A 14,479-nucleotide genomic window follows, 5' to 3' on the forward strand; every position below is an offset into this window, starting at 1 on the left:
GCAAAAGCTGAAGAGTTTATCAGCCAGTGCCAACCCCTCCCCCCCTCAAGTTTAAGATCGTGCCTTTGATTGTATTTTGATAGAACTAAAACCTTAGTCGGCAAAGAAAGGCCTCCGCCGAAGTCAAAGGGCCCCGGGGGGTCCCTGTTCAACAACAGGGGAGCAACTTCCAGGGGCAAAGAATGGGATGAAACCTGCCCGCGCCGCCCCCCGCCCCGGGCCGCTGCGGGGTGCTGAAGTGCCCTGGGGGGCGCGGGCCGGGCCCCGCAAGCCGCCGCCGGGCCCCGCCAGCCCGCCGCGGCCGGCCCTCGGGCGGGCGGAGCGGGACCCGGCTGCCGCTGAGCGCGGCGGAGGCGCCGCCGCCCCGCCCGCTCGGTCCAGGCCAGCCCGCGGGTGAAGGGCCGCGGCGTGCGGCGGGGGCCGGCGGCGGGGCGGGGAGGGGAGGCGAGGGGGCGGGCAGGGGGGGGTGTCCTGCCGCGCAGGCCGGGGCTGGCGGGCTCGGTGACGGCGGCAGGTGCTCCGCGCCGACCGCCCCAACGCGCCTGCGGGCTCCTTCCGCGAAGTTTGCGGGCGGGAGGAGGAGGGGAGCCGCGGCGGGACTGCAGCAGCCGGGCTGGAAATGCCCCTGAGGAGCCTCCTGCGAACCGCGGGGCTGCGGCAGCGCTGCTGAAGCCCGCGCTGGCCGCCCGCCGGGGCGCCGCTTCCTCCGGGGAAGGAAGGGACGGAGCCGGCCGCTCTGCGGCTGTGCCGCCTCCGCGCCCCCGCGGGGCTCGCCTCCTCCCGGGGTCCCGCTCCGGGCGTTTGCCCCTTCCTGCCACCGGCGCCGTGGAGCGCGGTCCTGCGCGCCCCGCTCCCGGCTCCGCCGCCCCCCCCGCGCCGGCCGGGCAGGTCGGTGCCCGCCGCCGCCGCCGCCGGAGCCCGCCGCAGCCCCGCACGGCTGCATGCCCGCCGCGGTCTCGGCACGTCTGGATTCGCTGGAGTCCTGGGCCTTCCATGCGCTGCTGGTCCTGCCCTATATGTTTTACGTGGGCTTGTTCTTTGTCAACGTGCTGATCCTGTACTATGCCTTCCTGATGGAGTACATCGTTCTCAATGTAGGCATCGTCTTCCTGCCCGAGGATATGGACCAGGCTCTGGTGGATCTGGGGGTGCTCTCCGACCCCGGCTCCGTGCTCTACGAGACGGACAGCGAGCTCGATGTCTTTGATGGCTACTTGGAGTGACGCCCCGGGGCGCTCCGAAGCGGCTGCGGGGTGACGCCGCCCGGCCCGGGGCTGGGGCCGGGTGTCCCGGCATGGCCGTGGCCCAGGGACCGCCGCGGCCCCGGGATGCCCTCGCTGCGGCTCGGCTCCTTCTGCGCAGCATCTTCCCTCCACAGTGCCCCCGCCCCCGGTGCAGCGGCGAGGCGGGGGGCCGGCACCCGCCGCCGGGCAGGGCCGCGGACACGCATGGGGCTGGCGAGGGAAGTAAGTCACCGCCTCGGGCTCCTCCCGGGCAGCGGCCCGCGGGGCGCTCCCGGCGCCGCTCCGCCCGCCCGTCCCGACGGCGGCAGGGCTGGGGACGGCGGCAGGGCTGGGGACGGCCCTCCCGGGGCACCGCGGCGGCGGGCGGCGGGGGGACACACGCACCGCCCCGGCTTCTAGCGCGGGCGAGCTCTGCGGGCAGAGCCCGGGGCCGGGGGGGCCGCGCCGTGACCGCCGCTGCGCAGCGAGCACCGGGGCTTTGCCGGAGGACGAATGTCACCGTTCTGAGCCCCCGCCGCGGCCGCGCTAGGTGTTACGCTTACAGCTGGGCAACTTTGCTAATCCGGTCTTGAAAGCAGCTCTGATTCTGAATGAACACCCAGGCTCATACTTAGAAAAATTCGGAGACCGTACCCGAGCCAGAAATACATCTCGGTCAGATGCCCCTTAAACCGCTATCTTGGAAAATAAGAAACCGACCCAGCTCACCGTTCTCCTCCTGTCATTCGCAGCACGAGGGTTTGCTTGATCGATTTATTATTGTAGTTTTGAGTGATACTAAAACTCTGGAAATATTGTAGGGATTTAGCATGTTAAAACACTGAAATGCAACTGGGAAGAAAATCACTATTTCTAGCTAGGACTTTCTGTGCCAAATGTATGTTAATGAAAACATTCACAGTTTAAATTAAAATGTGTTAGCAAATCTGCCAGTAGAATTTTTAGCAAAATATTGTCTGTAAATTTGAAAAATCAGTTCAGGATACCTTTTTATTTTCTATTTTGAAATTACGGAAATAGCAAATTCTGTTGTAAGGTTACAAACATAACCTTGGTGAACATACTATACAAATACCATTTAAACATCAAGCTATTTTAGTCAGTCTTCCAGTTTAAAAAAACCCAACAAAAGAAAAACAAAAACCCAAGCCTTTCCTCTAGTGCTGTCTTTCATACAGGTTGAAATTATCTCCTAAATATTTCTGTTCAGTTTCCATATAAAGCAATAGCAGGTGATTTTGGTCAATAGTTTAGAGGGAAAAAATAGACATTTTTGCTGTTGGAGTAACACTGATGGCACAAACACAGTTGAACAAGGCTTGGTCAAAGGCAGATGGGAGCATAACAAGTGGTGGGAAACGTTTTTGCTACTGAAGAAATCCCACTGCATATAGTTACTGCAGATGAAAGTGTCCATGCCAGCATTTGGTGGTCCATCCCCAGCAGCTGGATTAGAATCACTTCCGCTAGAACAGAAGGTCAGGAGCAGAGCTAAGCATCCCACAAAGCACTATTAGCCACGTTTGTGGCTGTCTCCTCCTCTCCCTTTTCAGCTGGGCAAATAACACACATGCTCTGTATCCCAGGAAAGAAATTCATAAAAACTAATGGAAATTTAAGCAAAGTCTTTGGTACAAAAAGCCCTAGACATTTTTTCCCCTAAAATACCTTTTCCCAAATCCTAAGTCTTATTACTCCGACACCATCTAACACAGGGATTAAAAATATTTTTTTAATTGCTTTTTTGCTGACTAGGATTTGTCACGATGAGTCACATCTAGTTTTCAGGAAGACCTAGGAGAACAACAGACGTAATTTTCCTCAGTGGATTTTTCCTATTACACGAACACATAGTTTGATAGGGCACAGTTCTGTTCAGTGTAGATAAATGGGCTTCTTAAAATTTTCCTTTATATTAATAGGATAAGCAGCTCTGCAAACTTTTTGATATTCTAACTGTAAAACCATGTCACCTCCATATGTAGAAATTAAAATGCAGAGGTCTTCACAAAGCTCAGAAGTAAATCTTAGTCTATATCCACCTTGAGCTAATGGAGCTCTGCACAGGTACCAGCTCCAGCCTTGACCCTTTAATTTGGAAGTTGTCATGTTAGGTGGTGGTCTCCCCTGAGAGTCAAATCACAAATCCTTGAAGTTAGATCAATTAGTAGAGAGAAAAAAAATATACTATTACTGAGCTTCATCTATTTATATATTTAATTATATGTATATATGCAGCAACAAGGCCACAAATTGCATAATTATTTAGCTAGCAGGCAAAGACTCAGCATGTCACCATGAAAAGGAATTTGTTAATATCCTGGTTACAGGTTTCTTCACTGTTCTGTGCCGTTCCTCCTTGCCAGTTCCCTAGCAAGTCAGGCAGAGGAGGGCCCTAATTTGGAGCTGTGTTTTCTGCTTCGGGAGCAGAAGTCAGTCTCTGAATGGGAAGATTGAGATCCCTTCTGGCCTCGCCTGCAGTGACCCAAGTTCTGGGCGAGCGTTAACCTGTGCTCTCCACAGGCCTAGGAAGGCTGCTCACCTGCCCTGTTCCCTTAGACCTAGAAGTGCTCAGCATTCACAAGGCAATGCAGGAAGAATGGGTCTCAGTTTTACCAGCAGAGATGAAAAATACATAGGCATACTCTTTGCATTAAATAGGAGTGTTCTTCATGTGACTCACCAGTGATTAGTGAGAACAACTAAAAAGCTATGATTAGCCTTAGCTGAAACCTTGCAGTGTGCTCCTTGCATTTAGAGAGCGATGCCTTGCACCCAAGAGGTGAGTGGCATGTATGACAGGAAAACAAAGGGGGGAAATCCCAAGAGGCGATTCTACGAAATGTGGAAAGGCTAATTTAGATTAAAAATAAAAGAGCGTGTGAATGAGAAAAGCACTGTTCTCTTTTGCAGCAAAACTCTCACTTGAATAAACTCAATAGGAACAAAATTATGTCCAGGTTTCTGAGCATAGTTGGTGGCAGAGATTGAAGGTAGACAGCTAAGCAGCTCAAAGCTTCCTATTCTATCCAAACGGAGAAATCCATCTGTGTAAATTGAGCAGAATTGAGCTTGCTCATGTTATCTACTGTTTTAGTCTGAGTGTGCCAGGTTCTTTATTAGATTTGAAGTCCCCTGGAATAAGGTGATAGGACTGTTCTCCTTGTAGTTTCTTAAAATCAGATGTGTCTCATCACAAAGTACTCTAATCAGAAAGAAAATGTGCAAAAGTAATAAATAATAAAAACTGAATAGGAAATACTGGATTTGTTAATCTTACAGTACAAGCATTACCTGTATTTTTTCAGGGTGAATTATGATGAATGTCTTCAGTGAGCAGAATCCAGCACTCGAAAACTTGTGACTCAGCACTTCTGCTGAATGCCAGCATCCAAACCTGAATCAAAGAAATAGCTTTGCTCACTAGCTCATCAATACAGTGCCAATTAGAAATTCAGGCTCAGTGTCTGTGAGAGACAGCATGGCCCAGTGGAGATGGAAATAAGCATGCTGGACTCCTTCCTCTGTCTGCCACTGATGTCTTCTGTGAGCTTAACTCACTCATGCCTCCGTTCCATCTCTCTAAAACAGAGATGCCACATAAAGGAACAGATCAGAAAAACGTTATCACTAGCAGACTCAGGATAAATGCATCAGAATCCACCTCCTGACTTCTTCCTTTTCAGACTTTGAATCTTGAAAATAGTGAGCACAGTGATCTGTTACTTATTTTACCCTGCCATTTTCACTATGCTCTTCCCTTATTTGTAGAAATCTCCCTGTATTAAAAAAAAAAAAGTGGCTTGTTGACTCCATGATACAGATGAGACAGCTATTTTATATGAGTTATAGTAACAACAGGATTAAGAGCAGTAGCTGTGATTTTTAGAACTGTGTTTTGAATTCTTAGATATTATTAAAATTAATAGAAGTTGAGCTCTCAAGCTCACCTGATAGCTCTGCTTTAAAGATACTTCTGTACTCTGACTTTTAACAGGATTTCCATCCTAGATAGAAGGAAGACAAAATCGTGGTTAACTGTTGAATGGTCCATACAGACTCATAAACCACAGCCATGGACAGTACAGTCCTAAGTGATTTTCTACCAAATGCATTCATTTATATAATGCAAAAAGAGAAGGCAGATTTTAAAAAAAGTTTTCCAAAGGCTGCTTTTAATAACGTGAATTAAAATGAGGCATAGAAAATAAAGAGATGTTCAATTTAGGATAGAAATAGTTCAGGCCTGAGTATTTCATATGTTAAAAGCACCAGCCACAAGTGATTGAAAAGAATAATTTTAAAAAAATAAATTTTATGGTTCTTCCCTACACAAAATGAAGCTTACTGTAATCAACTTGCTTCAGTAGGTGAAATAGCAAATTATCAGTTTTAAACTGCCAAAGGAATTAAGAAATGAATCCAATTTAATTCTTCATGTTTGTTTCCTCCAGAGAAGGGGCAAAGTGACACTATAGTTCATCCAGCAACTAGCAATCCTAAACTAGAAGAAAAGAATAATTTAGAGACATTGAGTTTGTATGTCTGTCCAGTCTAACTCTTTGGCTTTGTCCCTTTGTAATGATTCGAGTTTATAGGGAGTGCAACCATCCTGAAGAATTTAATAGTACACAGAAGTGTCTCAATCTTTCCATTTCTTCAGGAAAACTGTCAAACTGTCTTTCTTTTCCCAGCTGAGTTTTAGTACTTTGGCCACAAACTTGGGAAGAAGATAGCTGAATAGTTTGAATGACACTCTCTGAGGACACAAACATGTTTCTAATATATGTGATAAAAAGGATAAAGACTAATAGCAGCCATATATGGAAAATAACAGTATAATGGGAAATGATGACCTGCACTGAATGATCTATTACTGGGTAAAGCTCTAGTTCAGTTAATAGACTTAAGTCTATATGCTCTTTGAAGGCTTTCTCTTTATCCAGAAAAAACGACCCAAGGCTTGCTCAGACAGTAGAGCCCAAATAGGCCATGAGATCTGAAACACACTCTTGCAGAAAGTCAGGAAACAGAAGGCAGGCAAGGTCAGGATACGAAACAGAGCCACCGTGTTTCTTTGGTCCAGCCTGAATTGTGAAGAACAATAACTTCACAGACAGAATTAACAGAAATACCATGACTGAGTTTCTTCTTCTGATGCTAGAGTTACGCTATAATAGCCATACTGTCAAATGCTTACAAGGTGTCTTTTAGGCTGTTAGAAGACTATAGTTCTGAGATCTTAAAAATATTTGCCACCTTTTCATTTTCCATTTGTTTTTTAATTTTTAAAGTTTTCTGTTAATAATTCGGTTCACGTGAAATTTGAAGGACAGACTTTTAATCAGTTGAATAGAAAGGCAAGATTGAATATCCTGGTCAATTGTATCATTCACACCCCATTTAATATCTGCCACTACAAATTACAGTCTTGGACTAGCAGCCCTACAGCAGTATTTGACACTTCCATTAGACAGCTTCATACTTTGCTTTGGAGGCCCAATACATTTTGCTGTGCTATTTATAAGTCAACCTAGAATTTGATCTACAGTGCCGAGCACTAACAGTCTCCCTGAGCTGTCTGCTGTAGATCAAAGTTTTTAGTTCAACTTGGAAAGCAAACAGATAAACGTCACACAAATAACCTGTTAGAGCTGCTGTTTCCCCTTTTCTTGTTCTCAGTTTAAGAGACAGGGTTTTGAGCATATGATTATTGTTAGCAGGGCACTGTAGCTGATAGGCATTTGACAGAAATACCTCACTGGACACAAAAATGCTTCTTGTTTCTGACCTAGCACCTACAGTAAGTGGCACACAAGAACATATGAAATGTCAGGATGAGTCAGACCATGATCACCCAACCAGAGGCAGAGGTTCTGCCTCTGACAGGGGCAGGGGATGCTCTCTGGGGGAGCACAGGACCCTGACCAAAATCTACAGTTCTGGTCTCTTTGTACTTTCCAGAATCCACAGTGGTAGAATGAGGGATGTTAGCGGGTGCATTGCTGCCCAGCCCTTTAGCAAATGTCTTTTCGACCCACCACCTTTTGCCCACTCAGTGTTACGAAATCCTTCTGGAGTTCTTTGCAATCAGTACAGCATCTGAATACCTGAAAGAGCTTATTTTCTGTAGTCTTGAAGATTCCTCTGTTCACTCTCTTCTCTGGGTCACTAATGGTGACATTGGATAAAAATTGATCCCTGGTATACCCTGCTACTGACTTCTTTCCTACCAAGCCTTATTCTTTGCTTCCAACCTTTTAATTTGCTTTCAACCCATAGAAAAACCTTCCCCCCAGTATTGCATGTTTGCTTTCAGCTTCCTGTAACACCTTTGCTAATGATGCCATATTCCTCCGTCTGTCCATGCTCACGCAGAACACGTGACCATCGCATTTCATTCTTCATTCAGACTCCTCATAGGTTCTGTTACACCTTCTGCACCTGAAACGGTGGCAGCCCTTCTGCCTCAGGGCCAGACAACCTGACATACGATCTGCTGAGCCTCTGCTCCAGGCACGGAAAGCGAAGAACTGGGGGGAGAGGCTGTGCTTTGCCCTGCAGCACAGCAAGTGCCATTTTGTAGAGCTCCATGCTTCAAGCAGATCTGTTGGCAGGTCTGTTATGGCTCTGTACCACAAAGTCCCTTCCCATTATACAACAGAACTAGCACCTTTACTGTAGGGTCCCCTGCCTCTCCACGCTGCGCTGGAGGGCTGTGACACCTATAAAGGGGAAGGAGGGAAGAGCTGTCTGTCCTTCCAGATGCTTGCTCCACACAGCACAGATGATCTCCTGAGCTGCAGGCAGCCAGGGGACCTGCTCTTGGTCTTCTGTACCTCAACTCTTCTTCAACACAGATTCATCCCCTCAGAGCTGCCCTGTTCTACACTATATTAATTAGCCATCTGTAAGAACACAAGACCAAATGGATACAGGCACTAGTGCCCAGTACCTTCATAATCCACGGCTCTGGTTCTGCTTAAAGAAGGCTCCTCAGCCTTGTGTTTACTTCTGATGATAGTAAAAAAATCACCTTTTAACAGCTGTCAGATATTTTGACCCAATAAAGGCAAATTAGATAAACTGGGATAAAGCAATATAACGGCAATTTAGCCTTCTCGGTAAGACCAAGAAGTTACCCCAACATGTTATTTAATTCCATAACTACTTACCAGTGGATCCAAAATGCTTTGAACAAAGTGACTCTAAGTGATGAAAATCAGAGGCTATGTCAAATGTAGGCAATACATAATTAACACAGTTATACAAAAAATAACAACAGTCTAATGAATGGTATCTGCTTAAGAAAACATAGCCAGTTCAAAAACCAGTTCTAATAAGCAGGACTAACGATATCAAACTTAGCTTAAAATAGGCTATCCTGCTGTATTTCACAGCTGGGTGTACTCAGTCTTAAGAGTAACCCTTACTAATTGATGTGATAGACTGTGGTTGACAGCTTATTCTCATACCCCTCACACTGATATCCTCCATGCCTCTGTTAAAATTACACTAAGGACTAATGTGCTCTGACAATAACAGGAACTGTAACGTTGCTTTCTCTGAAAAGTTGTTCAGGCCTTTATGTCTCAAATTATTATCCATAGTCCCAAAACATTTTGATTTTTTTGTTTTGTTTTTATTTTTAAGAGACATCAATGGCATGGTGCTATATCTAACATACACAGTGACTTCTCTGTTCCTTTTAAGTATAGAGGATTACTCTGTATTTATGTTTTTTCTTTTAAACAGATTCATTAAATACCTGAAATGGACTATGACCACAGTAATGGATCAAGTCATGGAAAGAAACTATACTCTGAAATATAGAGATGAAGAGGAGGACAAGGGGACAACAAGAAGAGTTGTCATCAGACCTTCTCGGTTGTGACTTTTCTCCATGGTCATTGCCTCTCGAGTGTGCACTAGCTGCAGTGATTTCATGCACCATACTGGGCTTCCATAGGTAGTTCTGAGATGGACTGTATGAACAAATAATATAAGCTATGTTCTATTATAACAGAAAATCAAGATGTTACTCAGATTTGATAAACTTTTCAATAAATATAATGTCGCCCGAATGGACACGCTCTACATACTGCTTAAGCAAGTTTTACAATCATACATTGAAAACTCTACCAGCTAGTAGCTCAAAGACAGTGCTCTCTCAGGGGAAAATATGCAGGAGTGACTGCAAGGAGGTTCTGTTCAGGGCAGTATTACGGCAAGAACTGTGCTAGTAAGATATTTTATTTAAATTGTGCGTTTTGAAATAGATCAGAGAGTGAATTTTATATGTCAGGTGGATTCATTATCTAACACAAGATACTTTCCCGATTGTTTAAGCTCATGTTCCTATGTACAGATGTGAAAGCAATACAATAAAGACTGACCTTTTCCATGAAAAAGTTAAGCAGTTGTGTTGGAGTTGTTCTTTTTCAGTTTAAACGGAAAATAATTTAAATATGCTTTCCAGGAAATTCCAGTTTTTCTACAGGTACCTACAAGCAGTTCCAGATTGTTGAGATGGCCAACAAGTAGGAAATTCTTCTCAGAAACAATTGCTTAAAAAAATCAGACCTGAACTGAAACACCAGGAACTGTGCACTGTGACGGAGGGGGCAGGGAGCCCACCTGTTATTCAGGGCAGGTATTGTACTGGGTTTGTCTTATTATATTTTTTAGAAAAGTCTAATTTTTTGTAACCGTGCAGTTGTTAAGCTGAGGTGACGTATCAAGAACATTTTATATAAAGCAGAACTGAAAACACTCCTCCTGAACACTCTCTAGGCGTTATGTCTGTCCTCTGCAATGTCTGTCTCTACCACTTGCTCCCAGCTTGGGCAAAAGAGTTACGACAGTGTTGTGAGTTTTCTGACAGCCAGTGTGAGGGAACAAGAGGGTGACGGTTTAGATCCCCCTTGAAACAATGACAAAGAAACTTGCATGTCAAAACCTCTTTTCGTGGTGCTCTCAGTGGGTTGCACTTAAATGGCATTTTTTAACTCCTGGTGCAGTAGAAATTAGCTCCCAGTCCCCAAAATTCTGTGCTCCAAATGCAATTTTCAGTTGCTCCTGCAAGACATGAAGTGCTGTCACTGAACTAAGTAGCTTTTCTCCAAGAGAGGTTCCACCAGATACAGTTTGGGGCCTTAAAACACAAGTGCTTTGTTCCATACATTCCCCCTGGCCTGCAATTCAGGGATGGAGTCTCTTAGGGCATAATATTCTAACATGTGAAGATAGGGAACTAAATCCCCATGCAGGCACCTATATAAAGACTAGACAATTCGAAAAACTTGCTAAGTTTGCATTCACATGCCCAACACAAGAAAGGCTGAATTTTGCTACTGAAGGCAGCATTCCTGCTGCCTGTATAATTAGAAACTCATACTGTTCACTGAGACGGCTTACACTAATTTTTCAGGGTCACATGTAAGCCATTTTAAGAACATGGTTCAGATTGTCATTATAGGTACTTACTGCAGCATCTACTCGTCCGTAATCATTTCCCTGCAGTGGGTTTATGCCACACGATGCACAGATCAAGCAATACAAATTCCACCAAGTTATTCACTTTGCAGATTTTGAATCTTAGATCAAGATTTCTGATTTCTCAGAACAGCTCAGCTTCATACATTTAAACCATGGGCAGAGTACTCAGATTACAGGATCTGACTACCATCATAACACAAACTTTGGCCTTTTATCAAGGCTTCTTTGACAACAAAAAGAGCATGGGCATAGAGAGTAGCATTTTTCTCATCCTGAAAGATGTTTAGAGCACAGATTTGATCAGAACAGCTTTTTTAGGGTAGCCAGTGAATTCAGTCCTCCATACATAAGGCACTCATTTGACAAAAGCATTTTGGATGAGCCCTGTGCCACAGAATAGCCAGACTTTGAACCCTGATTAATTTTAGAACTTTTAAACTGCAGAAAGTCTGAAAGGATGAAAAAGACCTTTTTGTTGTTACTAGCAGGTGGCTTCAGTCAGCACTTTCATATTTTCTAATTCTGGATTTACAGTCTGTAGTTGGCATTTCAAGATCTCATTGCCTGTTAAGAAAGAATTATTTCTCCATTTCCAGACCGGTGAACTGGTAAGTGCCAGCAGGACCAACCTGTCTCCCTCACACAACTGCTTTCCGTTAACCTACAGTGCAAAGCCCTGAGCACATCATTAGGTTCAGAAGACAACAGTGGTTTCATAGTGCTCCTGAGAGAAAAATCAAAATAATTTTCAACAGGTACTACAAGCTTCTGTAAAAAGGAATACTCACTTTTATTAATACTTTAAAAAAGATGCATAAAGACAACCAAGACACTATCACAATTTACAGTCTGTACATTATAAACATACATCTCCCACTAACTCATAGAAAGAGAACAGCAGTATATACCAAACATGATTTTATCAGTCCAGACAGGGTCCTATAACATTCAACTGCCTGTGTAATATTTAGGACATTCTCAGGTTTAGTCACAGTGAAGTGTAGCTGCAGAATATGTTCCTAAAGGGGCATTTGTCATCCAAAGCTTAGATAAGGGAAACCAAGACAAGGGTTCACCATGGATCTGCATGGCTGGAGTGCCGCAGGCTGATGGGAATATCACACGAGATTTGGCTCAAACTACCTCCTGTTCGAACAGCTGAAAGAGGGGATTGTAAGTGAGATTTTTTTTTTCCATTACTGTGGCTAGAGTTTGGCTAGAGAGAAGAACCATGCAGATAGTTAAGAAAAATACCACTTTCTAGTTATATTCTCTGTAGTTTTTCCACCTTGCTCTCTTGTACCATTTCATTCACATACTATGTTCAGTTCCCCACTTTCCTTTGATTAACAGAAACAACAAACCAGACCTTCTTTCCATCCTTCCTTCTTTCTTTAACTTTTCCACTCTCCATTCCTGCTGTCAAGATTCAGCAGGCACTGAAGTTTTAGCAAAGTATAATTTGCTGGAAAGAACATAAAGATTGTGGTTTTGAAATATTTAAATTGGGGACTTTTAAAAAGCCAAGTAACGGAGTATTTGAGAGGTTAGTTGAGAGATTCTAGTCTGCATAGATCCTTGGGTCAGTATTGTCAGTTTTTCCTAGTAGAAGAGAATTCAAAGAGGTTGTTGAGCTGACCCTAAGCTAACCATGAAGTAGAGATCTCTCTTCCCAATTTGTGGCATATCGAGTATTCCTAACTTTGTCCATCCCTTTTTGTGTCTACAGACTGTATCTGGACAGGGAGACAGAATGCTAGTCCTGACAACTGTCTCGGTAGCATTATAAATTCTCTCCATGTTCACAGAGCTGAAATAAAAGAAAAAAGACAACAATTGTTTTGCTATTGCAGTCAGCAGGACCAATATTTGGCCCACATATCACTGAGACCAGCAGCACAGACCCATGATAATGCTTTGAAATATGTTATAGTCTGCCATTGCCTAGTTTTTCATAACTCTGTAAAAGAAGGCCACATAAACCACACACAGTGATTTCACTGTGAAGTAGAAAATCGATGCTTGTACACTTATGCTGCCACTTGCAAGTGAAAAACTAAATCCCAATCCAGGTATATGAATTTAAAGTTCTCATCTGAGACAGTAAAAACCTTTGAAGATTGTCACTTTGAAGATTTTTGTGCAATAAACTGAAGCTATTTGTATGCATTTGAATTTCTGTGATAATGTCACAAAAATTCTTACCAGTTTTCCATTTTAGTTCCTTTCTTCTTTCTTTTTTTTTTTTTTTTCCCAATCTTTTTGAAGGATTTTATAACAAGAGAGTGATAGAAAGTATCTTTCTATCCCTTAAGACAGCTTTGGTGATTAGCATCAAGAGCCACTTCTAGATTATCACGGATAATTTTACAGTATCGCACTGTTTTCTAAGACTGGTAATTCTTACTTACGTTCCCAACCCTAACGCTTCAGATCAGCCCAGACAGACAGGTGAAATCTGTAACACTGAGCTTTGTAAGTCCAAAAATAATCAAACTGAATTTGATCGCAGTTACCACTCACACCATGAAACAATTAGATTTGATTTGTCACTACTTCAAATGTTGCAGGTCCAGCAGCTTGCAGTCTACTCTTCGATGGATTGATGATGGAATTTTGTACTGTCAATATCCTGGTGATTTCTGGTCACCTATAATGGTGATCACAATATCCAAATGCTCTTTTCATCTTTGAAACTTGATGTTGCTTAACTCTTTATCACTTCAGTAGAAACACAACTGGGTCTTTGAATAGCATTTTAAATGACCCTTAAAAAATTTGAACTCCATCATCCACCCACTTCAAGCATCACTCAGAAGCTTAAATGTGGCTTTTTTTTTTTCATTTTGCCACTGTCATGAAAATCAGCCTCCAATTCATAATGCAGCAGGAAAATAAGAGAATACAGAGGAGACCTTCCTCTCTTCTTTATGTTACCTATGAAATGATGAAAACAGAACATTAGATATATGCCCATCAGCTTAATCACCATTAACATCACCAAAACTATATATTTGATGTGCTCTGAAAACACAACAGTGTCTGGTAGATGCTGGATATTTCAAGTCTGAGAGACAGAATCCAGACCTCCTGCTGCTACTTATCCTCAGTGCTAATGAAGAACTTTTCCTCACGTACTCAGATACTACTCTGCTGTGGTAACCAGTGCCAAAGGCATGTGCCTCAGACATGAGAGAACAGCAGTGCAGGGAGACGCAAAGGGCAGAGGTGCATTAAACACATCTTTTGCTTGGTGTGAAAGCTGGCCAGTGCCCAAGAATCACCGACTTTGACAGAGCAGAGCTCTCTACCACTGTCCAGAGGAAAACCAAGGTCATCTGGGAGCTGACCTATATGTTCAGAGACTCTTACATGTGCTCCCCTTGGATGACAGATACAGGAGATTAGAGACAGCTTTGCTTTTCTAAGGTTTCCTGGCAGTGTTCGTATCCCTAATGTCTTCTTACAAAGACTTAGTTGTACTGTAGGCTAATAAGAATCACTACAATTTTTTCAGTGCTGCTATATAAAGCCAGTCTGTGAAGCTGGAACAGCACCTGGGTCTTCCACAACCTGTAGCCTGATTAGTGCCGTATCTATAGCTCTGTCACATCAGGTGATTAGTGCACTGAGAGCAAGAGTCATGCTCGTGCTTCATGGTTTAGGGAGCCACAGCAACTGCAGCCATCACCAGGGTGATTTCAAACCGCAGCTCGAGCAGCTGGCCATCACCGCAA

The 14,479-nt window shown here is 44.0% G+C and overlaps 2 protein-coding genes across 2 annotated transcripts in view; one reads left to right on the plus strand and one right to left on the minus strand.

Moving 5' to 3' along the window:
- Positions 1-495: 495 nt before the first annotated feature.
- DEXI (Dexi homolog) lies at positions 496-9,650 on the plus strand. The gene is made up of 2 exons (XM_074919516.1): positions 496-1,466; positions 9,000-9,650. Exon 1 carries the CDS (start codon positions 942-944, stop codon positions 1,221-1,223), a length of 282 nt encoding a protein of 93 aa, XP_074775617.1. The 5' UTR covers positions 496-941; the 3' UTR covers positions 1,224-1,466; positions 9,000-9,650.
- Positions 9,651-11,508: 1,858 nt separating this feature from the next.
- CIITA (class II major histocompatibility complex transactivator) overlaps positions 11,509-14,479 on the minus strand; it is a 36,397-nt gene continuing 33,426 nt past the window's right edge. The window contains exon 20 of the mRNA XM_074919023.1: positions 11,509-13,679. The gene's annotated coding sequence lies outside the window, so the exon portion shown is untranslated. The remainder of the gene's footprint in view (positions 13,680-14,479) is intronic.

This window comes from Athene noctua, chromosome 15 (genome assembly GCF_965140245.1).
Source record: "Athene noctua chromosome 15, bAthNoc1.hap1.1, whole genome shotgun sequence".
NCBI lineage: Eukaryota > Metazoa > Chordata > Aves > Strigiformes > Strigidae > Athene > Athene noctua.

What these genes read in the sequence shown, in the direction of transcription:
- DEXI (XM_074919516.1), top strand. Translation starts at nt 942, where the DNA reads ATGCCCGCCGCGGTCTCGGCACGTCTGGATTCGCTGGAGTCCTGGGCC.